Source organism: Raphanus sativus, chromosome 3, assembly GCF_000801105.2.
Source record: "Raphanus sativus cultivar WK10039 chromosome 3, ASM80110v3, whole genome shotgun sequence".
In the NCBI taxonomy this organism is placed as follows: Eukaryota; Viridiplantae; Streptophyta; class Magnoliopsida; order Brassicales; family Brassicaceae; genus Raphanus; species Raphanus sativus.
Genome location: NC_079513.1, coordinates 18,462,987 through 18,489,666, shown reverse-complemented (window position 1 = coordinate 18,489,666; position 26,680 = coordinate 18,462,987). Strand labels below are relative to the sequence as shown.

General features: G+C 33.6%; 2 protein-coding genes and 1 pseudogene across 2 annotated transcripts; 1 reads left to right on the top strand and 2 right to left on the bottom strand.

The window, feature by feature from the left end:
• Nucleotides 1-1,898: 1,898 nt before the first annotated feature.
• Nucleotides 1,899-7,832, bottom strand: LOC108809204 (ABC transporter A family member 7). The gene is made up of 16 exons (XM_018581344.2): nt 7,577-7,832; nt 7,083-7,470; nt 6,921-7,000; nt 6,683-6,830; nt 5,380-5,499; nt 5,175-5,299; nt 4,940-5,098; nt 4,471-4,633; nt 4,235-4,360; nt 4,062-4,145; nt 3,614-3,960; nt 3,332-3,532; nt 3,108-3,217; nt 2,856-2,940; nt 2,617-2,745; nt 1,899-2,520 (listed from the first exon to the last, which is right to left on the bottom strand). The coding sequence occupies exons 1-16, from the start codon at nt 7,646-7,648 to the stop codon at nt 2,026-2,028; spliced, it is 2,832 nt and encodes a 943-aa protein (XP_018436846.1). The 5' UTR covers nt 7,649-7,832; the 3' UTR covers nt 1,899-2,025.
• A 2,132-nt stretch (nt 7,833-9,964) lies between these two features.
• Nucleotides 9,965-25,844, bottom strand: LOC108809207 (ABC transporter A family member 3-like; annotated as a pseudogene).
• On the top strand, nt 15,153-17,587 carry LOC108833392 (uncharacterized). Its single transcript, XM_057005833.1, has 6 exons — nt 15,153-15,231; nt 15,902-16,086; nt 16,165-16,291; nt 16,443-16,730; nt 16,813-17,022; nt 17,129-17,587. The coding sequence occupies exons 1-6, from the start codon at nt 15,160-15,162 to the stop codon at nt 17,399-17,401; spliced, it is 1,155 nt and encodes a 384-aa protein (XP_056861813.1). The 5' UTR covers nt 15,153-15,159; the 3' UTR covers nt 17,402-17,587.
• Nucleotides 25,845-26,680: the final 836 nt, after the last annotated feature.

Genomic DNA, 26,680 nt, shown 5'->3' with positions numbered 1-26,680 from the left:
ATATTCTTTTATATATTAATAATTGATTTAATAGTTATTTAATAAAAGCTATAATATATTTGTAGATGGACCAACTTATTTCTCTAACAATCCTCAGAATAATTCTCATGGTGACACGTGGCTACCAAACAATGTTGCAATGTTCCAGGATTACTATATAGGGGATGATTTTTTCCATGTGATGGATGATGCAGAAGGAATAATACACCAGCAACCATTTGAATATCATGTTCCTGAATAACTGAACAAAATAGATTAGTAAAATATCAAATGATTTAAAGCACTCTGAAATTTAAGAAAAAATCTCACCTAAAACTTTATTCCTTTTTCTAAATCCCACCCATATAAATGATATTTTAGTCCAAATCTCTTCAAATTCTAGTTTTTCTCAAATCCAATCAAATTATTAAAATCCACAATTCAATACACCCCATCTCCCCCCCCCCTCCCCCCGCAGAATATTTTTTTAATTTAAAAGAGTTTGTATATATTATATTTTTGCATTTAAATCAGTGCATTTAAATTTAACCCGAATCCATGATTATACTGGCTAATCAGGTGATTTAATAATTCGATTTAGATTTTCTTAAAATATTCATTTTTAGAAAGTTCACAAAAATCCAAGACTAACCGACTAAATAGATGAATGACCGAGATGGATGACCGATATATAATCTAATTTGATTTAAATTATTAAAGTTTATAATTTGTCACTTTTTAATCCAAATTTTAAAATTCATTGTTTTGCAATTATAACATTTTTACAAAATTTTGATAGAGAAAAATTGTAGATGTAAAATAACTAAAATTAATTAGAGCATCTCTAACCCTCTTCTATACTAACCTCAATAATAGCATTTACAACCAAAACTACTCCAACCCTACTCTATTTCTTTCTATAAGATAGAGATTAATATATTTTTCTTTATTTTAGGGGTGGGCAAAAAACTCAAACCGAACTGAACCGAACCAACCAAACCGAAGTTAAACCGAACCAAACCAAACCGTGATCTTTATGTAACCCAATTGGTTCATGTTTTACTCAACCCGAACGGTTTGGTTTGGTTTGGGTTTAAACCGAACCAAACCGGTAATCCAATATATATATAGTAAAAATATATATTACATATATATATGTATTAACATATTGTAAATTTTAGTTAAAGTTTCGTTTTTCATTTTTTCATAACTTCCATATCTTTAAAAAAAATTATAAATACGATTGAAATAATACTATTATATATAAAATCATGTAGCATAAGTTTTTATATTCTCACTCTATCGTTTATGAATTGATTATTTTTTAATAAAAGTATAAAACTGATGCCTTCATATTTTATAACCAACCCGAACTACACCGAACCAAATTAGACCATAATAATGTAAACCGAACTAAATCTAAACCAAACCAAACTGAACCAAACCGAATTAAATCCAAACCGAACCCAAACCAAAGCTACTTTGGTTTTAATTGGTTTGAGTTTTATAAAACCCAAATTATCCAAACCAAACCGAACCCAAACCAAACCAAACCCAAACCGAACCCGAAACTAAACCGAAATGTCCACCCTACTTTATTTATTGAGGAAGAAATAGCATTCCTCTATATTTTGCTATATATTTTAGAAATCTCTATTTTAAAAAATATATTGGAGCAACTCACATCTCTATTATGGAATTCCTCTATTATAGAGGAAAAAATAGCAAAATAAATTAGAAATAGTTTTTTTTTTATCACAAGGAGATAGTCTTACAGTGTTGTTTGGAAATATGAATAGTAGTATAAAGAAATGAATATATTGTTTCGAAACATGAATAATATTATAAAGAAATGAATTTAATGTTGGTTTAACTATAAAGTAAAAAATGTGTTTAATTTAAAAAACTTACAAAATAAATATTAGGTCCAACACAATATTTTTGTTTTAATAAGATAGATATTTTCTGATAAATTATACACAAAATCATAAAGTAGCAATTTTTAAATGCACAAACAAATATTGACGTTTTATGAATCACCCCCAATCAAGAGAAGACATTAAAAGCTTGACCCGTTCTAGCAACCTTGATGAAGACATCTTCAAGAGTTGTGTCTGCGAGTCCCCAAGCAAAGACCGTAAAGTTGCTCTTAGCCTTCTCAACCGCCTCAAACACCTCTGAGATCCGAACCTCTTCCTTTGGGAGCTCAAACTTCTGGGTCCCTGCGATGTGATATATCTTCTTGGCGCTTGGGGAGACATCTTGAATCAGCTTCTCCACGTTTCCCTCGTGTTCTGAAGATGTTGTCATTGTAAACACGTAAGATCCACCATACCTTCCTTTCAGCTCTTTTGGGTTGCCTATGCATTGCAAGCTTCCGTCTACGAAAATCCCAAGTCGGTCACAAAGAAATTCTGCTTCTTCCATTGAGTGGGTTGTGAGGATGATGGCAGTGTTTTGTTTTGCACGCTTGATGACAGTCCATAGATTCTTTCTTGAGGCTGGATCAAGTCCTGTGCTTGGCTCATCCATGTAAACCACCTTCAAAGGGATACAAACATTTTTAGGACAAGGTTGTTGAAGTTAACACTCTAGGTGTACTACTCCTAAAAGCTTTGGTTACAAATAATGGTTTACCTTAGGATTTCCGATAAGCGAAATGGCAACGCTCAGCCGCCTTTTCATACCTCCGCTGTATTTCCCAGCAGGTTTATCAGCAACTCCCCCGTGGAAAAGGTTGACACTCTTAAGAGACTCTTCTACAGCCTAATGAAAGGAAAATAACAACGAGTGCTCAATAGATCACCCCTGAAGTTGACATTTTAATAACTTTTGTAGTAAGGAAGAATCTCTAGAAGTAAAGATCGATAACATACTTGTTTGAGCTCAGAGCCTCTGAGATTCTTAAGTCTCCCATAAAACAGCAGATGCTCTCTTCCTGTCAGCGTCTCCCATAGCAAACTGATAAACATGAGATAATATGGGAGCATAAAATAACTATTTCCTCTATAGTGGAACAATGAGAAACTGCTTATGTGTTCTTTTGCCATTTCTTGAGGAAGAACAAAATGAAGTGAAAGTTAAGAATTCAATTACTCATGCTGCAAAAAAAAAAAAAAAAAAATTACTCATGCTGCGGGCAGACGCCCATACTGGTGTATACTCTGTCCATATCATTGCATATATCCAAACCTCGAATAAGCGCTGTTCCGGATGTTGGTTTCAGGAGCCCAGTCATCTTGTCAGGAAAAGACAGTACATATTACTATGGCTACAAAATATATACACTTCTGTGATACTATAAGCTAAACTTAACAAAATCAGAAAAGATTTTTCCCATTTTGGTACTAACCACATTGATGAAAGATGATTTGCCAGCACCGTTAGGTCCCAACATGCCAAAGCATTCTCCTGAAGGTACAGCGAGGGATAGCCCACGCACTGCCAACTTCGGCGGGTTCCCATCCCTACTTGGATACACCTTCTTCAGGTTGTCACAAACAATCGCATGGCTTGTGCTCGGCTCAAGCATCAACTGCTCGACTTTTTCTATCTGATTTACACAATTATTTTCTTTATCTCAGAGCCTGAATAATCAAGAAAATGGAATATAAGGTGAATCCATTTATTATACCTCTTGATTGACATCTGGTTTTTCCATTTCAACAACAACTTTGGAGCCTTGCCTCTGCAAACTAGGCCTTCTCATAGAAGGTGATTTCTTGAGAAGGCTTTTAAAGAAGAACAACGGATCTTTTCCTGATGAAACAATCTTATCGATATAGTATGCTGCAATGAGTGCTAGAAACCACTCAACAATAATGATGATGAACAATTCATCCATTGCACTATCACTAAAATCTTTCCACTTCATCCCATCACCCCCTCTCAAGTTTCCCCGGAAAGCAAATTCTCCAAATTCATACAGTCCACGGTATAAGGAGAAAGGGGGAAATAACTCCAGGACAATAATCCAGCCTCCTGGAAAATTATAAATGAGAATCAATCGTTGTCAACAGTGAGACAAACACATAAACGAGTGTTGTAAATAACGTTCTTGTAAGTTAAGCTTAGTAACTTACTAGAAAACGATGAGTCTTCAATAAGAAACTGGAGTAGAAACGTGCCCACAAGTCCAGATAAAAACACGTATATGTACGAAACAACTGTAAGTTAGACATAAGAGGAAGCCCATTAATTACTTTACTCCATGTTCTTGAACAAATTTAACAATTAGGGTCTTGTACTTTGTTACCTGTTGATGTCTTGACCTTTGAAAATATTGAAGAAACTAGAGAGCAAAGTGCAATTTGCAGGTTTACATAAAGAAAATAGAAAGTGAACTGGATGCTATAGTCATTAAGCCGAAAGAAATTGAGTCCTGAAAGGAACCAGCATCATAAGCCTAGAGAGTAGAAAGTTTTCTACATAAAATATAAAGAGAATTCATATAGCATATTCTATATTATAAAAACATTCATAAAGCATTACCTATTGCTGACCCAAATATTATCAGGCATATAAAGTACAGCATGGATATGGAAAGGAAGTAAGCATAGGTAATCATCCAATAAGGACCATCTCCTAGCCCATGCATTTTCATTATGATTCTTAGATGCTCTTGTTTCTCATACACCAATGACGACAAGATCACCTGCATAGACAAGACAATGGCTCTAAGTTTTAAAGTGCATATCTTATATGATGGATATATTCGGGGCCAGTCCTGGGGACAACGGAATGAAACAATCGTTTTGACCCCCAAAATTTAAGTGTTTAACCATCCAAAATATATATGCATGGATGATTATCCAGTTTTGAAACAGTAATTGTTTCAAGCCTCATAAATCTTAGGGAGAGCAGAATTTTTGTTTTTCCAACATATGAAGCATAGTATACATTAAGGTGGATATTCGTTGAAGAAAGCCTAAAGTACGTTGTCTATTAAAAGCAAACTTACTGGGAACAGAAGAAGAATAACCCAAGTGAAGAAAAGAGGTCCAATAAGAGACGCGATGTCTAGACGAAGTCTACTTTCTAGTTTAGGCACTTCTTTGACATATTCGAACAACATTTTTGTTCCAGGGCCTTGCAGAAAATGAAGGTAAGCATTTGACACCTGCAGTTTGGCAAAGCAAGCACGTGGAAAATATTATATATTTATTTTCTTGAGTACATGTTTAATTTCTTCTTACCAAATTGACCAAGCCAGGAACTCGAAGCAACCTTAAAGGCCTATCATCTGTGCTGTTGTTGTATGTTGAATTGTACCAGATGTGCACATTGAAGTTGTTCCTATCCGTGTTCAAAAGATCGTATGCTAAGGAAACAAGAAAACAGACAGGAAGAGTCAGAAATCTCAAGTACGCTGTAAGGATGACAGAAAAGCTGAACAACAACCTGCAGCAATCTCATTTGTTTTCCCCTCGAAATTTCCTTTCCGATAACCTTTGAATAACACATCATTGACCTCTCTGGAGTTATTTCGCCAGAGATTCAATCCTTGAGCACATGTAAGCTCTGTTTAACACAAACCATTAAGTTAATCGTCTCCCCACATAGAAAATAGTATGCTTAATAAATTTGGTACTAAATGAGTAAATGACATTAAGAGCTATTCGATAACATCCAATGTTCAATAATTGGGAAGTAATTAGTCACTTTATAGAGCATTAGTTTCTAAGCCGGCTTGATTTTTAGCTGTTACTACAATATAACCAAAGTTAATGAACATATTTAACTAGGGCTGTTCAATATGGCAAAACCGAACCGTACCGAACCGAACCGAACCGAAATAGACAATATGGTTTGGATTTGGAATATACCATACAAACCGAATGGATGTAATTTTCTAAAAACCGTAGGATTTGGATATGGTTTGGTATATAACCGATAAAACCGAATAAACCGAATAAAACCGATCAAAAATAGAAACATGTAAATATGTATATATTTTATAACGACATATGAAAATCATAAGTTAATTTGTTTGCTAATAACTATTACCATATTTTTTACAGTAATAAAGAAGTCATGATTTGTAAAACATTTGAAGTATAATTAAATAACAATTCATTGCAACCGATGCTTCTTATTTTTTAGTCTTCTTTTTGATCTTTTTGCTTTATTTTAGCATTGACTAAATTGAAATAAAGATTATAAATTTGATGGACAACAATTAGTAGAAATTCTTCACAACTTTTTTTAATCTATAAATGGACAGAGATTCGTGTTCAATCGAAGAAACATGAATTTGATGAACGCTAAATATGGAAGAGTAGAAAATTTTTCTTTAGTGTTTCGTGCTTCTGTTTTGTTTTTAGTTTATTTTTATTCAAAATTTTGAGCTTTGATTTTAATTCTAGATTTGATTATTTTATTAGATGGTATAAACATTTTTTATTTTTTGTTCTTTTATATAAACATATAATATTTTTTAATAAATGACTCTGTTGACAACATGACTCTAAAATTCATATAATATGATCACAAAATAAAGAATTATGTTTTTTGGTATAAAACCGAATAAACCGAAAACCGACAGTATATAAACCGAACCGAACCGATGTAAATATGGATTTAGAATGGTAGTTGTATTTTACTAACCGAAATACCGAAAAACCGAAAAAACCGAACCGAAACCGAACCGATATCCGGATTGAACACCCCTATATTTAACATTTCAGTATCGGAAACTTAATACCTCTCTGAAAATTGAGAGGTTCGTCTCCAAATGAGAGCAACGGAAACGTAGCGTTTGAATTGCAACTAGATTGGATATTGTAGATTGAAAGATTTGACGAAATCCCTGGATCAAGATAATTGGTGAGCTCTGACTCTATCTCAGTACCCTGATAAAATGATGTCCAAAAAAGAAGAGCTAAGACACAAATGTATTCACTTCATAGTGGAAGCAAACAGGATTCCAACAGAGAACTGACCAAAACATTATAGGCTAAACCCTGCAAGGGATCAGAGGTGTTCACTGTAACAGAACTAGGTAGCAGATTCCTTAATAAACCTAGAGAAAACACATGAAGATTATTAGTTCCAGAGAATAATAAATATAGACCAGGCCCAAAGAGGAAGCGAGGCATACATACTTGCTCCAAGGGAATGGTTATTCCCAGTAAAAAGTATGGTAACAGGACAAGTTCCTTTTCTTCTACAAGTTTCATCAGGTAGGCCCATGTCCGGAAGGAAAGTAGCATTAACAGCACGGCTTTCAGGACGCGGGACTTGTAACAACGGAGGCCATCTTGGAGGACTAGACATGGAGCAAAAGAATGCTTGATCCGAAGTCGAAAATTCTATACCGCAAGTCTTGTTTAAGCAATTGCCATTTTGATTGGTGAGAATACATTGACAACCACAACGGTTATCATCAGAGTTGTTAACCACTGTATCGAACAGGATTTGAAAGGCCACTAGAATTAGACAGAGGAAGAAAGGAATCATGATAAGCCGAACGTTGCTCCATATGTTCCGTTTCTACACAAATACATATACAGACACAAAGTTGACTTAAAACTATCGGAAACTTCTCTAAAGAGAGAGTATAATTTGGATTCCGTAAGACCTAAAGTAAAACGGATACCTGATAGGTTAAGTTTTTCCGAAGCAAGGCATTGGCTCTTGTCAAGAAACTGGCAGTACCAGGATCCGCCATTGGTGAAGGAAGAAGACTTACCGAACCTTCTTCTCCTTGCCTGTTTCTTTTATCTTACTCTTATTCCTTGTTTAATTGTTAGGTTAAAAAATAGGATTCTCATTATTTTTGTTTATTCTATTTCTTTTGGTCAACGAAATCAAGAAAGCGACCATCGCGAAAACTTCAATGTAGGGAAGCTTCCAAGTAGTGATCCCTCGACCCTTAGATTCCTTAACTAGTGCAAGAGGAGGAAGAAGAGTTTCAATTATTACTTTTATTTTATTAATATCTCTATAATATTATTTGAGAAGTCAGTTTCCTATGTGTCGTGCTCACGTTAACTCTCACGATGGTTGATTACATTGATATTCTTAATGAATTAAAAATATTACATTTAAATACTATTATTGTTTTTATGTAGTTTCCTTTTTAAAAAATTTCATATAACATATATACTAAAAAAGGAAACATTTATAAATTTTAAAAATCAAATTTAAAAACGAAAATATATATGTATATATAGTATAATTTCATTAAAAAGGAAATTTCACAAGATAGTAATATTCTATTTTAAAAATATTATTAAATAACATAAACTATACTTTTGAAGTAATAAAATACTTACTTTATATCTATTGTTTCGTAGATGAAATATATATATTTGTATATAATGTTATTCATAAAAACTAATTTAAGAAAGATAATTTTGATATTAGAAAAAGAAATATTATTTATTTTAAAACATAATTTTAAACAATACAAAATATTTATTTTCAAATTAATATAAATACTTTGATATATCTATCTAATTTTTTGATGATTACATAAAATAATTAAGTAACATAAACTGATATATGTTTAATTGACTAAAATTTGTTTATAATTAGTATTATTGAAATGTTTTTTTCATATTTTTAGTTGACTATAATATCTTTCAATTACAGCAAAATATCTATAAAATATATTTTACTTATGTAATATGATTTCTCAAATACAATCACAATTTTTTACTGCTTATTTTAAGTGTTATTATAAAAGACTATCATTTTAACAATAAACATCTTTTGATCAAATAGTTATAAAATATTTTAAATAACATAACACTATATACTTTAACGAGGTAGATATATTTTATTTTTCATTATTACAATTATATGTTTTCCTAATATTAAATTGCTTTAAATTTTATGTTTTAATGTTTGTGGAGTTTAATATATCTATAATCATAATACCAAAGTAAATATGAATTCTCATTTTTAGATTATAGAAAATAAATTTTAGTTTACTTTTCAATAAATCTATTAAATAAAATTATTTAGATATTATAAAATATTTTAATTATTGTAAATATTGATAGGTGTTCATGAGTTTCCAAAACTGTATCACTTACATAACTTCCTATTGATCATCGTTTTATTATCTAATATATATATTTTTTTTAAAAATGAACATGTAATTTGTTAAATATTATGATCATACATGCACATTTAAACGATGAATAAAATTAATTTTATTTAACATAATTATATATATATATATATATATATATATATATATATATTAATTTTCAATTGGATTTTTGCTAAACGGAGTCTGGATACTTAATTTTATTAGTCCGACCACGTAAACAAGAAAAGATAATTATATTTCAATTTGAATTTGAAAGAATATATGTAACTCAATATACTCACAATATGAGTGACTCGACTAATCAACCTTATATCTAAAATAATAGATTATGTTAAATATAAGGAAGACAACAACCAACTTAAATGCAAACAAGAAAATTAATCAAAATTTTAATATATTTGGAATAAAAATATTTTAGTTGAATTCAGAGAAATAAATGCAATCCAATATACCTAAATAATAATTTAATCGACTGTAAAAAAATCGACTAAATATGACATATCTAAAATCATATGTCTAATTAAAGTGTTGTAATATTATTAATAATAATTATGCATAAATTTATTAATTTAATTTAAAATTAAAGTATATAACGATCAGTTATTATAATATATTTATTTTATAAATATTTATATCCGTGCATGAGCACGGGAAAATCACCTAGTAATAAGGTAAATGGCGTCATCTCAGACATAATCCATGTGCAACTAGTCTTTTTTAATTGTCTCACGTAAATGTCGGGGTAACTTGGTTATTATTACCATTTAAATTATTATTATTTTTTGCTCAAATTCAAACAAATTTCCTGTGTGGAACATACTTGGACAAGAAGCAACGCACGATCTGATAAAAAGACTAGAAATGAATGTCTCTGTTACGAAACAGTCTTTTAATTATTCAATAGCATTTTGACATTTCCTCGATATTTAGTTGCCAGCTATTCCTTTACAAAGATGCAGCCAAAATTCCAATAGTATACATGAATATTTCCAAACCTCTCTACAAGCCCATTTCAGCAAACGAGAAAATTTACTGACGTTGAACAGAATATTTTCAAGAGAAGACATTAAAGGCCTGACCATTTGTAGCAACCTTAATGAAGACATCTTCGATAGTCAAGAAAACATCGGTATTCTGAGGGACATACCGAAGGAAAATGAGTTTCTCGGAATTTTCTGACGAAAAATCGAGGAAATACCGAGGAAACCAAGAAATGTGGTTTCCTCGGTATTTCCTCGAAAAATTTCGAGGAAATTGCGAGGAAGACACATTTCCTCGAAAAATTTCGAGGAAATTGCGAGGAAGACACATTTCCTCAGTATTTTTTGAGGGAATACCGAGGGACAATAGGATTTCCTCGAAATTTCCTCGGAATGTCCTTTCACGGTTGAGGGGTTTGATTTAAAACCCCTTGTTCGTCGAAATACCCTCGAAATATTTCGAGGAAATTTCGACGAAACAAATGATTTTCGGTATTTCCTCGAAATTCCCTCACAATATTCCGAGGGAATATCGAGGAATAAGGGGTTTTAAACCGAAAACAACGTTTTACGGATTGAATAACACGTATATAACCTTCATTAAGTGTCTTAGGCAGATTATGAAGTCAAATTTTAGTGTTTTAAACCGAAAATAATGTTTTGCGGATTGAACGGAAACCACACAAGATAAGAGAAACACTTATACATTTTAATAAACGTTAAAGGGAATACTTACAATTATTTTTGTAATTGTGTTATTTCATTGTTTATGATCATCTATACAAAGAAACCTCATTAGTATGAATTACATTTGTATAAGAAATGACATAGAAGAAAAAAATCGATGGTTTCAAAACCCCAAACCCTGTTTCCTCGAAATTTCCTCACAATATTGTGAGGAAATTTCGAGGAACCTGCTTTCAAACCCTGTTTCCTCGAAATTTCCTCACAATATTGTGAGGAAATTTCGAGGAAACAGGGTTTGGGGTTTTGAAAACATCGTTTTTTTCCTCTATGTCATTTCTTATACAAATGTAATTCATACTAATGAGGTTTCTTTGTATAGATGATCATAAACAATGAAATAACACAATTAAAAAATAATTGTAAGTTTTAAATACTTACAATTATTTTTGTAATTGTGTTATTTCATTGTTTATGATCATCTATACAAAGAAACCTCATTAGTATGAATTACATTTGTATAAGAAATGACATAGAGGAAAAAAATCGATGTTTTCAAAACCCAAACTCTGTTTCCTCGGAATTTCCTCACAATATTGTGAGGAAATTTCGAGGAACCTGATTTCCTCGGAATATTTTTCATTAACCCGGCAATCCTAGCCGCCAAACGTTTCGCGAAAATTAGATTAGAAGATTTCGAGGAAATTTCGAGGAACCTTATTAAATTTTGTGAGGAAATTCCGACGGACACTGTCCGTCGGACGTCTCATAAATTAGGTTTTACGTTCTTCTCTTCCCCATTTCTCTCTGCCTCTCCTCTCTTCCTCTCCTCTCTTGCGCGGCCTCCTTCCTCTTCTCTCTTCCTCTGCGCGGCAAATCCCCTCTCTTCCTCTCCTCTCTTCCTCTCCTCTCTTCCTATCATGTAAGTTCATCTCTCTTCTCTTCCTCTCTTCATAGATCGATTCTTTGGATGTTAGATCTCGAAATTTAGGTTGTTAGGAAGGAAATTCTAGGATTGAATGGATAGCTTAGGATTTTCAAGTTTGGATTGTTGTTTGGATTGTTGTTATATATTTTTTTAGTTCTTTTGTGTTTTGGGTAAAATTCAAAATGTTTTTCATGTTTTAAAACGTTTTTTGATTTTTAAAAATGTGTATATGATTTTTTAAAACGTTTTTTTTATTTTTAAAAATGTGTATATGATTTTTTAAAACGTTTTTGAATTTATAAAACGTTTTTTGATTTTTTAAAACTATTTTTATATATTAAAACTATTTTGTACTTATTAAACTATTTTTATATATTAAAACTATTTTTGTAATTATTAAACTATTTTATATATATTAAAACTTTTTTTGTAATAATGAAATTGTTGTTTTATTTTTTTTTCGATTTATTTTGTGTTTTGGTTAAAATTCAAAACGTTTTTCATGTTTTAAAACGTTTTTTGATTTTTTAAAACGTTTTTTGATTTTTAAAAATGTGTATATGATTTTTTAATACGTTTTTTGTAATTACTAAACTATTTTTTATATATTTAACCTCTTTTTTATATATTTAAATTATTTTTGTAATTATTAAACTATTTTTATATATATTAAAACGTTTTTTAAAGTTTACAGTAATAATAAAACGTTTTTTATAAATTTTTAAAATATTTAAAAACCTTTTTCTATATTTATAAACGATTTGTAATTTTTTATAAATATAAATATAAATATATATATATATATATATATATATATATATATATATATGTATAAATCATGTATACTAAAAACTATATATAGTAATTATTAAACTATTTTTTTATATATTTATATTTTTGTGATTAAAAACTATTTTTGGATTTTTAAAATTTTTATTTATTAAAACTAATTTTTAATATATTTTATTTTGTACAATTTTGAATAATATTATCTAATATATTTTAATTTCAATTTTTATTTTATATTTTATATTTTCGAATTTCATTAAAAAATTAATATTTTTTATTTATTTATTTTTTTGAAAATTCTGAGGAAAGGGTTCCCTCAGAATATTTCGACGACCACGTCCGTAGGAAAATTTTGAGGACTTTTGTGACGAACCCTCGTCCTCACAATTTCTTCGGAATTACTGTTCCTCTAAATTCAGTCAGAAAATTTCGAGGAAATTTCGAGGGAAAATGAAATTTCGAGGAGTTTTTTTCGAGGACCTTTTTCCTCGGTATGTCGTCGGAATACTGTTATTCCGACAACGTACTGAGGAAAAAGTTCCTCAGTATCTGCGTGTTTTCTTGTAGTGAGTTGTGTCGGCAAGTCCCCAAGCAAACACCTTGAAACTGCGCTTCGCCTTCTCCACCGCTTGAAACACTTGTGAGATCCGAACTTCTTCTTTTGGGATCTCAAACTTCTGTGTCCCAGCGATATGATATAGCTTCTTGGCGTTTGGAGAAACATCTCGAACCAACATCTCTACATCTTTCTCATGTTCTGGTGCTGTTGTCATAGTTAACACATAAGATCCACCGTACCTTCCCTTTAGCTCTTTTGGGTTTCCTATGCATTGTAACCTCCCATCTACAAATATCCCCAAACGGTCACATAGAAACTCTGCCTCTTCCATTGAATGAGTCGTGAGGATTATCGCTGTGTTTGTTTTTGCGCGTTTGATGACTGTCCACAGGTTCATTCTTGAAGCTGGATCAAGTCCTGTGCTAGGCTCATCCATGTACACCACCTTTTTATAAGAAAATAAATAAATAAATAGAACTGTTACGGCTTGTAAACTTAAGACACCATTTAAGTAAACCAAATGCATACCTTAGGACTCCCTATAAGTGAAATGGCTACAATCAGCCGTCTTTTCATACCTCCGCTGTATTTTCCAGCAGGTTTTTCAGCAACTCCTCCGCGCAATAGGTTTACATTTTTAAGAGACTCTTCTACAGCCTAATATGATGAATATCAATCATTTAGGCTTTGATACTTTTGGACTTAAACATATTGATAACTGTGAGATATCAAACTAAGTCCCACATTGGATAATTAAACAAGGAGTGTCTAATATATAAAGAGAAGTCTAACTTTAATTAGTACGAGACCTTTTGGGATGGAAACCAAAAGTAAATCCATGCGGGCTTGCCTATTAGGCCCAAAGTGGACAATATCGTACTAATCGGATAATAAAGAGTTGGACATGGGCTCACACAATTCCAACAATTGGTATCAGAGCGGTTAATGAGAAATATGCATGAAGACCTAAATACCCTTCGAGTGATGAACGGGTATATCCACTACAAAAAAAAGGGGATATTGTTACAATTTTTTGAGACTGAAAATTTCAGTCACATATTTGTGACATAATAGAGACTATTTTGTTACTCTTATTTTACGTTACAAAAAAGTAGCTTCTTCGTCACAATATAGGGACTGATTTTTATGTGACAAAATTTTGTCACAATCAGTGACATATATAAGACGAAAATAAATGTAACAATTGCCGTGACAAAATTGCGACTAAATTTACTGTTACCAATATGACAAACATGTGACGGACTCTTGTGTCGCCGTTTATGACGATAAAAGGACTAAATATTTATCACAAATAGCTACGAAACAATGACATAAAAAATGTTGTAAGTTGTGACTTTAAAATATAGTAATTACGTTACAATAACTAGTTTCGGGACAACTACGCAAGCGGCTCGTTTGATGGCATAGTCTCTCGTCTTGTTCAAGATGTCAAGGATAAATTAAGAAACACTTGTCAGTCACAGTGTGCTAAACCACATCTCCACTGCGTTATCATATCCTATCCTTGCCCTCGTAAAGAAGTGATTTGATCGTCACTACAAGAAAAATGGGTTTGAATAGCAGACTAAGCCGGGATAGCGTTTTTTCGGTTATGCTATGACTGACATACCTCTTACTTTTAGATAGCGTTTGCGAATATGCAAACGCAATGTTAAATTAGTCCGATTTTAATCTCTCTAAAACAGTTTTCGAACATAGTATACATAGCACTTTTAGTTTTGAAACTCTATGTATAACTAAAGCGGAAAAATAACTACACGCTATGCATAGATTTGAGATTTTTCCTCTCGCCCCTGTTTCAATTTCCCACTCACTATTTTATTTACCTCAAAAGATGATGAAATCTAAAATCTAAAACCCTAAAACTAATATTTTAAATACAACCTCTAACCTCTAAATAAAAACATTTAACTCTAATATTTTAACATCAAATCTTAAATTTAACTTAAAATCTAAAGTTGAAACACAAAATTAATATTTTTTAAAAATAATCTCAAATCTTAATTAATTCAATACCTCTAAATTCTAAACACAAACTTCAAACTTTGATATTCTAACAACAACTCTTAAATTGTAAAATAATAAAATTAAAATTAAAAATTATTTATTTTTCAAAAATTAATCTTGGAGCTCAATACCCTAAACCTTTGTTTCACTGATGTCGACACTGGACTCGCTTAATCAAATTAGGAGAGCACAAGAACAACAACACAGTTTCCTCTTCAAAATTGTAAGTCGTAACTCAAAACCAAGTATGTGTGTTGTGTCTCATGATTTTTTGAACCGTTTGGTGCATCTCTGCTATGTTGTCTTAGATTTTCTCAGTTATCTTAAATACTTATTTCTTGCTCTAGATCATTTTTCAAACTGCGTTAGTGTTATGCATTAGTAATATGGTAGCTAGAAAGTTTCCAACGCTATGCAATACGGTGTTGCTTAAAATCATTTATTGAAGATCTTGATTTTTGTTTTGGAGCGGCAAAGCATAAATAATGGCGTCTTACTTTGGCGCTTTGATTTCCTTTTAAGTGTTATGGAGATACTTAGATTTTTATTTTTAGCGGCAAAACCTAAAAATTAAGTAGGAACCGGGAAAATCCCATAAAAAATGGTAAGAATATTGAGATATATACCCTAATGTCTTACTAATATATAAAGGAAGTATATTAGTTACCTCTTCTCACGTTAAAAACCTAAGAACCTAAAGTACATCTCAAACTGAGTCAAAGCCGTCAAGGTCTCAAATCTCTTTGTTTCTTTTTCTTGTTTGCGGTTAATTCTATATCGTTAAGTCCCAATCAAATAAGTGTTTTTGTGAATCATTTGTTATGTCCTGATCTAATACAATCTAATACTTGTCCAATGCATATTTTTATGTCATTTCTTTTGTACAATCATAGATGCGTTCACCAATGATGTTAGGCGGTCAATTGTTTGGAAGATCATCTCTTCAATCCGTTGGTCTCCAGAGACAGAGGGAAGGAGCTGCTGCAAATTCCCAACCAATTGAACCAAGAGAAGAAGTCGTACCTGTTGAACGAGATTTTCGAGTGCTTCATCCTTCGAGAAGGAATGGTGCTAAATGGTATTGTGACATTTCTGTACTACTCTTCTCTAATTTAACATGGTCTATATATAACAAACCTAATTATATTTGTAACAGGTTCAAGAACAACACTGAAATATCAACCCGTGTTAGGAAAATTATTGAAGGGTGTTTTAAAGGACCATGGTACAGCTGGAGAAAAGTACCACAGTTTTACAAAGATGCTTGGTATTCAACATTTAAGGTTTGTTTTCCATCAATGTTACACTTCCAATAGATATTTACTTGCTTCACATTTAAGATTTTTATTTTTCATGAACTTATTTAGTAGTTCATGGTTGTCCCATTTTCTGATTTTTTATTTAATAACTCTGTGCACATGGTTTTGATTGTAGACTAAGTATGAGTGGCATGTATCTATTGAGGCTCTAGTGAAAGCTAACTTTGATAAGCTAGCTGCCACTCGCCTCAAAGGAATGGTGAGCCTTGCAAAATCCAATGGAGAAAAACCTGATTGGATTCTTTCAGAATACTGGCGAGAAATGTCAGACTACTGGAAGACACCAAAAGCCAAAGAAAAAAGTGAGAAAGCTCGTGCAGCTCGATTGTTTGATCGTGATGGTTTAGGTCCACACAGCCATAGATCAGGCTCACGTTCCTATGCCAAAGTTCAAGATAATCTGGTAATATTAGTTTACTTAGCATTTACTTTTACTTTTAAAAATGAAAGTTTTCATTGCTTACGTTACTGGTTTGTTTGTATAGATAGCAAATAATGAAGACTCTTCCTTCATTGCTGTGTTGAAGAAAACACACCAGAAATCAGATGGCTCATATGGTGATGAAAAGGCACGCTTAATTGCGGAGAAATATGATGAATATGTGCAGGAACGATTGTCACAGGTTGAGCCTTCTAATGGAGAGGTTCTGATGGATTCTCTTACTGTGGAGGAAAGAAATGAAATCTATGTAAAGGTAAATCTCTGTCACTTTTTAAATTTGCATTTTCTTTATGTTTCTATGCATAGCTTTAAAACGTGTGTTTAATGTGTTTATGGAACTGTTTTTTTTTTTTGGTTAGGTTGCTGGAATTACAAAACAAGGTCGTGTGTTTGGACTTGGGTCACTTCAAAGTGGAGTTTGTATGCCACTAGATGGTTCTTCAGGTTCACCACAAGCTGTTGAAGATGATGGTACTTTAACTCACCGAGTCAAAGAGCTTGAGTCAGAGTTGCAAAAGAGTAATGAAGAGAAAGTTCAGTTTCAGAATAGGATTGAAGCAATGGAGAAGATATTGAAGACTGCTTTTGGTGAAAATGTGTTGACTCCAACAGATGCAAGCCCACTCGCATGAAGTTGTTTCACTGTTGCCTCTCCAAGAGCATCTGTCGTGTTTTCTTTCAGTTTGGTGTTTCTAGCTTGGTTTTCTAGTTTGGTTTTCATTTGGTTTTAGTTTGTTTACATTTGAAATTTCAGTTTATTTAGTAAACCAGTTGTTGTTTTATGCTTATTTAATATTTAAATAAAAACAATTCAGTTTTATGAGAAATTTATTTACATATTATTATTTGCAAATCTGATATTTGATTTGCATTTTAATCTCTAATATCAACTGTGCCGAATATTTAATAATAAAAAATGTGACAGATTTAAATGATAAAATAAAAATATGCGTATAAAATTGTAACCGATTGAAACCGAGATGTTACTAGTTACGGTCATAGTTTGTGACATTGTTTTCGTAACAAAAAGTGACAAATTAGTAACATAATGAATGTTACAAAATACAACAGTTTTGTAACACATTTATAGTATGTATTTAAGACGGATAAATATCTATATTTAGTCACTGATTATTACGTTTTGTGACTAATGTTTTGGTTATAATAGGTTACAATATTAAGACTTTAAATTAGTCATGAAAAATGACGGTTTGGGACGATATATAATGTCAGAATTTGTGACGGAAAAAGGACTATAGTGTCGTCTATATTAGAGACATTTTGTGACAATAGATCTGTCACTATATATGACATAGTTGTCACATTAAAACGGTCACAAATTAAGACGGTTTGAGACAATTTGATGAGTAAGAAATTGTAACAGTTCTGTTACCAAAATACAACGTCACAATGGGTGACAATTTGTTACAAAAATATTAGTCACAAGAAATTGTGACATTTTTGTTACTCCAGGACATTTGTGACACATGTATTGTAACCATTAAAATTTGGTAACAAAAACGTAACAATATCAATATTGTTACGAATTCTTATCTATTGTGACGGAAAATTTTGTCACAATATCCTTGTTTTCTTGTAGTGATCCTATGAGTTAGGAATGATGAGAGGTGTGTGTGGCATAGATCAAGTCAAGACGATCCTGAAAATCAGTTATGGGACGGGAGATGAATGTGATCCTTAGTTTGAGGGGGAGAATGTGAGATATCAAACTAAGTCTCACATTGGATAATTAGACAAGGAGTGTCTAATATATAAAGAGAAGTCCAACTCTAATTAGTACGAGGCCTTTTGAGATGGAAACCAAAAGTAAATCCATGCGGGCTTGCCTATTAGGCCCAAAGTGGACAATATCGTACTAATCGGATAATAAAGAGTTGGACATGGGCTCACACAATTCCAACAATAACATACTTGGTCTAGATCAGAGCCTTTGAGATTCTTAAGTCTCCCATAGAAGAGAAGATGCTCCCTTCCTGACAGTGTTTCCCAGAGTAAGCTGGTTTACAGTAGACAATAAGGGCATGATAAAACAACAATTTGAATTTTCTGTAACATAATAAAAATATTTTTAAGAATTACTCGTGTTGTGGACACACACCCATGCTGGTGTATACTCTGTCCATATCTGTGCATATGTCCAACCGTTTAACAAACGCTGACCCTGATGTCGGTTTCACAAGCCCAGTCATCTGACCACAAAAATACAATACTAAACTCTGTTATTCTAGGCAGATGCTAAGCTTAAAAGATTATTCCATTTGGGGTACTACTGACCATGTTGATGAATGAGGTCTTCCCGGCACCATTGGGGCCTAACATACCAAAGCACTCTCCCGAAGGAACAGCCAGAGATAACCCTTGAACCGCCATTTTGGGCGGGTTTCCATCCCTGCCTGGATACACCTTCTACATTTTGTCACATACAATCGCATGGCTTGTGCTTTGCTCACGCATCAGTTTCTCAACTTTTTCACTCTGGTTGAAAAAAAAGTTTTTAATCAGAAACAACTAGAGAACCAAACAACATGGAGTATGTTGTGACTTCTGAAAAATACCTCCTGAATGACATCTAGTTTATCCATTTCTACAGAAACCTGATTTTGCCAACTAGGCCTTCGTGGAGAACGAAATTTATCGAAAGGGTTTTTCAAGTAGAAAAAAATCCCTTTTTCTGATGAAGACATCTTATCGATATAGTATGCTGAAATGAGTAAGAAAAACCATTCAACTATAATGATGTAGAAAACTTCATTCATTGAACTATCACTAATATCTTTCCACTTCATTCCACACCTCCCAGTCAAGTTCCCCTGAAAAGCATACTGAGAGAACTCATACAACCCGCGGAATAACGAGAAACCAGGATACAGCTCCATGACAAAAATTCAGTGTCCTGGTAACAGAAATTGAAGACTATATTAGCATTGCGGTTAATAGTAAGAATAACCACACACAAAAAGTGAAACTGGAAGAGAAAATAAGTGATCTTGATAGCATAATGGGAAAAGATAACTCTTCCATAAGAAACTGGAAGAGAAACCAGCCAAATAACCCAGATCCAAACACGTATATGTATGCAACAACTACAACAGAATGTGTTCCTTTTTATCACCAACATGTTCTTTAGTAAATTTCTAAAAAGGTCTGATTTTAGTACCTGATGCTGTCTCAACATTTGAAAATACTGAGGAAGCTAGAAAGGCAATGGAGATTTGCAGATTTATGTAGAGAAAATAAAAAACAAAATGGAGGCTGTAGTCATTTAGCAGAAAGAACTTCAGCCCTGCAAGAAAAAATAATTGTTCTATAAATTATAGAAGGTCCCGAAGATAGACAAAAGAAACCGACCATTTAGATCATCTTCAACCCCACTGCATAATTTACTGCAAAATAAAGTGAAAAAAAACAGTCATGAACAAATAAAAAAGGCATTAATACATATATAGAGTAATGTTTTTTTATTTGTTCATGACTATATTTTCCACTTTATTTTGTAGTAAATTATGTAGCGAAGTTGGAGATGCTCTCAGGACATCACAATTTAGGTGAAACTTTTGTTATATATAGGGCACAAATAATTTTACTGAATAAAAAGACACAAAATTTGAAGTGAGCATAGGGCATCAAAAAATAGTTGAAAATGTTGGACGGGCACCTGTCTATAATAAATAAGGAAATGATTCAGTACCTATTGCTGACCCAAATATCATTAGGCATATTACGTATAGAGTGGATATGGCGAGAAAATAGGCGTAGGAAATCATCCAATATGGACCATCTGCTAGCCCGTGCATTCTCATTATAATTCTTAGACGCTGCTGCTTCTCATACACTAGTGAGGTCAAGATCACCTGCATATAAGAATGTAAGCTCAAGAACTTGCAACTTGAGAAGCTGTTGCAGTGGTGGAATTTTGGTTTGTGTACTTGCGTTACACACACAGGATGGTGTGTGACACACGCTTCGAAGAATAAAAAGGAAACATCAAGATTTGATGATATGGAATATTTCTACATACTTGGTTGACGAAATATGTATTAAAGGAGCGTGATTAGATCACAAATTGGAAGATTTGGTGATGCTAAAATATAGGAAATATTATATTAGATAATAGGAAAATATTATTTAATATATATTGTGACTTTTTCCTAGAATTAGGGTTAGAGCTTTTGACGTTGTAATTCTCACAGAAACACAGCAGCAGTTTTGGGGTTTCAGACAGTGAGTGATTTGTAGAGGTGATCAACAGGGGTTGGTTCCTCATAAGGGTAGATTAAGAATTGATCCGTGTCAAACCGTGTGTGGCGTTGAGTAATTCGGATTTGACAAGTCTTTGTAAAAGATTGTTTCAGTGATTCTTAATAAAGAGATAATTGTTCTTGGAGTTATTTTGTGCCGTCTGTTCTCGCTGTATCTCGAACTTACAATTGGTATCAGAACGGGACACCTAAACGAAAGAGAGTTCTTCGAACCAAGGTGAGATCCTGAGAAGAGAATATGGCGATTTTGGCACAAAATATGTTGCTGCTGAATGATGTGAACTATGGGTATTGGAAAGTAAGAATGAGAGCAAACTTACGTGGGGCTGATGAAGATATCTGGACAGTTATTCAAACTGGATGGGAAGAACCGTTTGTGATGCAAGAAGATGGTTTGAAGATACCTAAACTGAAGACAAAGTGGACAGCAACAGAGAAAAAGCTTTCAAGGTTTAATGCAAGAGCACTGGATACAATCTTCAGTTCTGTAGATGGAAAACAATTTTGAGCTTATACAGGGATGTGAATCAGCTAAGGAGGCTTGGGATATACTACAAAATGCTTTCGAGGGTACTGCGAATGTTAGGAGGATAAGATTGGACTTGCTTGCATCACAGTTTGAAGACATAAAGATGAGGGATGATGAGAAGATAGGAGATTTCAGTGCAAAGCTCAGCTCCATAGCCAATGAAGCACAAGTTTTAGGTAAAAAATATGAAGATGCAAAATTGGTGAAGAAGTTTTTGCGATATTTGCCTACTAAGTTTGCAGCACATAAAGCAACGATAACATTGACGATGAACACTGATGAATTGAAGTTCGCCGAGGTAGTAGGGATATTAAAGGCTGAGGAGATGGAATTGGAATCTAAGTGTTTAAAGCCTGCTCAAGACTCTCGAATTACAGTTGAAGAAGACATCCAGAGAACTAAGAAGCTTGAAGAATCTATTCACTTGGTGATTCAGAAACTTGAAGAAACCATGAATCTTTTGAATAAGATGTCCAGCAACAGACTGCCTAGAGAAGAAGAAAGACATAAATGGCAGGCAGTGGTGTGTTTTAATTGTCATGGTATTGGGCATGTCAAAACAGATTGTCCATCATTCAAGAGTAATGGATGTAATGGTTATGGGCACATAAAATCAGATTGTGTGAACACCAAAAAGATGAAGATGAAGATGAAGAGAAGTTGCAGTGATAAAGTACCAGAGAGAAAAGAAGATGCTCTCAATTTCGTGTCTCTTCATGGAGTTATAGGATCTGAAAAAGACATCACTAAAGGTGAAATTCGTATGTCGGGTGTGTCACACACCAATTCAGATGCGTCACACAGTGATACAGAAAGTGATATAGATGCAGATTTTCTAGCCGAGTATAAGGTTCTCTTTGGTAAATTTGCAGAACTCAGTCACGAAAACCTACAGCTCATCAAGGATAAAGCTGTCTTGAAAGATCAAGTCAACACCCTAGAGATGGAACGGACTGATGCGAAGGGTGAATCAAAGTGTAGGGTGAGAGGGGATGATAATGAAGACGAACTTCAGTCTCTTAAGAGAGTTATTGCAGAGCAGAATCAAGTTCAACAAGAGTCTGAAATAAAGTTTCATCAGATGAAACAACTGTTGAATCAAGAACTTGAGAAGAGTCAGCTTCTGGAAAAACAACTTGCTGAGAACTACAAGAAAGTGAGAATGTTGAACACTGGATCAGCAAGTCTGGATCATATCTTGTCAATTGGGCAGTCTCCAAAAATCAGTTGGGGTTTGGGTTATAAAGGGACGACTTCACAAGAGGTTGACAAAAATGAAGGAATAAAGTTTGTAAAATGCTCAATCCCAGTTGTTTCAGCTGAACGAAAGGATGAAACTCAAGCAAAGACTGTGGTTCCAAAGATACAAGACAGAAAAATTGTTGCTAAGCGAATGAATGGCTGTCTCTTTTGTGGTAAGACCGGACATACTGTTGCTTTCTGTTATTCTAGGAGAAACCAGACTGAGCGAGCTTGGAGGATGAACTTTTGTTATGTGGAGCCTAAAAGATATGGACATGTTTGGATAGCTAAGAAGGATCTGTATCCTAAGTTTACGAAAGGTGTGTCACACGAGCATACTAGTGTGTCATACAATCGAATGGGTGATCAATATACTGAGTTTGAAGAACCAGTTCGATGGCCTAGAAGGTACTGAGAATTTTTGATGGTCCCACAAGTATCATGAAGTTGTTCAAAGAGTTTTTCACTCAAGCAGGAGGAGATGATACTTAATTCAGGGGGAGTTTAAGTTAGTACTTTGGTGGTATATATGATGCATATTGTTCTTAGGCTTGAGTTGTAAAACTCAGTGAAAAGGGGGAGAATGTAAGCTCAAGAACTTGGAGCTTGAGAAGCTGTTGCAGTGGTGGAGTTTTGGTTCGTGTACTTGTGTTACACACACAGGATGGTGTGTGACACACGCTTCGAAGAATAAAAAGGAAACATCAAGATGTGATGATATGAAATATTTCTACATACTTGGTTGACGAAATATGCATTAAAGGAGCGTGATTAGATCACAAATTGGAAGATTTGGTGATGCTAAAATATAGGAAATATTATATTAGATAATAGGAAAATATTATTTAATATATATTGTGGCTTTTTCCTAGAATTAGGGTTAGAGCTTTTGACGTTGTAATTCTCACAGAAACACAGCAGCAGCTTTGGGGTTTCAGACAGTGAGTGATTTGTAGAGGTGATCAACAGGGGTTGGTTCCTCATAAGGGTAGATTAAGAATTGATCCGTGTCAAGCCGTGTGTGGCGTTGAGTAATTCGGATTTGACAAGTTTTTGTAAAAGATTGTTTCAGTGATTCTTAATAAAGAGATAATTGTTCTTGGAATTGTTTTGTGCCGTCTGTTCTAGTTATGAATTTAGATGTTCTGGATCCGAAGGTTCTTACATATTCTAACACGAGATCCAAACTATTTTAATGTTTATTAGAGTAGATTGAACCCATGCCATAGATCCCTACTAGATATTTAAATAATTTTAGCCACTAACTCGTTGGCGAGTTTGATAACCTTTTGAGAAAGAAATTTGACAAATTGCTTCCAAGGTTTACAGATGATCATATTGTAAGAGCCTGAAGCAGTCAACTTAAAATGAGCTTACAGGAAACAGAAGAAGAATAACCCATGTGAAGAAAACTGCACCAATCAAAGAAGCGATGTCTAAACGTAGTTTAGTTTCTCGTTTAGGCATTTCTTTGACAAACTCAAAAACTATCCTCGTCCGCGGGCCTCGCAAATACTGAAGATAAGCATTTCACAGCTGCAGTTTTGTAGAGTCTTAGAATCTGTTCAATCAAGAAAATGGTGAACACAAGGATGCTGTTGAGTGTATCACTTAGTTTCTTACCAAACTAACTAAGCGGGGAACTCGGAGCAATTTGTGAGGTCTATTTCCTGAATCATCCAGGTACGTTGCGTTATACCAGATATTCACATTGAAGTTAGTCCCATTTGTGTCCAAGAGATCATATGCTAAGGCAAATCAAAGCATTAAAAAACATTCAGAAAATTTCATATGCATACTAATCAAACGTTACAGATAAATGACAAATACAGTATAAGAACCTGCAACAATCTCATTTATCATCCCTGCAGGATTTCCTTTCTGATAACCTTTGAAAATCTCATTATTAACTTCTCTGGAGCTATTTCTCCAAAGGTTCAACCCTTGAACGCATCTCATCTCTTGTTTCCACGAAACAAAAACATAGTCAATCAACTTAATTAGTATTTCTTCAGATGATAACTTTGAGAAAGGACATTAAATTCTTCTTAACAAACTAGAAATACATGCATATGTAGGGAGATATGATTTCACCATATAATTTTTTTTTACCTTTGGTAAAATTGAGAGGTGGTTGTCCAACTGAGAATGAAAAATTGGAGTTTTGAGTGCACCGAGGTTGAAGGTTGTATAAGAAACGATCTGAGACAATCCCTGCATCAAGATAATTGGTGGGACTTCCTTTATATGTTGTAGCCTGAAAACAGCAGCTAAAAGTAAAAAAAGAAGACAAAGACAAAATATCAACAGACCAAGAGAACTTACCAATACATTATCAGCTAAACTAAACAAGGGGTCAGAGTGGTTCATTGCAAAAGAAATTCTGAGAAGATTTCTAGACAAAAACTGGAGAAAGCTTGAATATTATGAGTTGTATCAATTTTGAATATGCTTTAACAAGACTAAAAGAAAGAGAAGCATACATACTTCCGCCAAGAGATTGATTATTCCCAGTGAGAAGTATAGTTACAGGGCAATTGTTTCTTTGCCTGCATGATACATCAGTGAGATTGGCATCGACAACACTATACCGAGGAAGCGTAATAAGAATCAAAGGAGGCCATGGTTGTGGATTTGGGACGGCACAAAAGATTCCTTGATCACGAGTAGAATATTCTACACCACAGACCATTTGGCATTTTTCGTCTCCGGTTTTGTGAATGCATTTACAACCACATTGGTTATCGAGTGAGTTATTGACCTGTGAATCAAACAGAGCTTGAATGCCAACTAAAACCACGCAGAGGTAGAAAGGGATCATGATGAGCCGAACGTTGCTCCATATGTTGCGCTTCTGCAAAACACCCCCCCCCAAAGAAAAACATAAACTCATATGTGCATGTATATGTAATTATGGACTTAACTTTAGTAGCGGAAACAAAAACGCCGAACCTGATATGTTAAGTTTTTCCTAAGTATGGCATTGGCCTGCGTCAAGAAGCTGCCTGGACCAGAATCGGCCATTGATGAAGCTTTGGTAGAGTTCCCTTATTTTGTTACTTCTGTTTCTTTAAACCACCGTCAATTACTTAGGTCATAATTAATCGGATTTGAGAGTAAAACCTGAATAATTTTTTTTCTATCAAAATGGATGTAAATTAAGATAATATGTATGTAGTTTTATTGTATAACGAAAAAAATAAATCAACATGAACATCAATATAAATTTTCAAAAGAATGCGAACGAGTGATCCCCACAACTGTCTATTCGACAACCTGTGGGATTGGAAATTTGGAAATTAATAAACTTTTGCCATTGAATCTATTTATATATAATACAATTTCCTTCCCTCCTGTTGCGCCACGTCGGATTCCAGACTGGAAAGTCGAGAGATGACGGTGCGACACGTGTCTGCCATGGACGAAACTCATCGTTTCATTAAACAGCGGTTTGGGCTTGCTTCGTCATGGGCTTTTTCGCTTCGTCATAGGCTTTTTCTCTTCTTTCTGCTTGGCCTGCTGTAATCATCTGAGACTGACGATCTAATCTACTTTTGCGAAGAGTTGGGATAAGATTTTGGTGACGACAATGATGACGCTCCTGCTTCCTCCATGGTGTTATAAATTTGTCTTAAATTCATTGATTCACTCACGCACGATGTCGTCTTCAATGTTTAATTTCGTCCTGATAGGTGGTGGTAGTTCCGTATAAATATACGTGAGCATCGGTCTTCTCTTTCACATATTGGTTCGTTCGAAGGTGATATGGCTAATTCTAGGGTTTTTCTCTCCGATCTGAAGTGCTCATCCGTCGTTGAGGCTAGGTTTCTGCGATTTTGGGAGGCTAAGAATGTCAAATG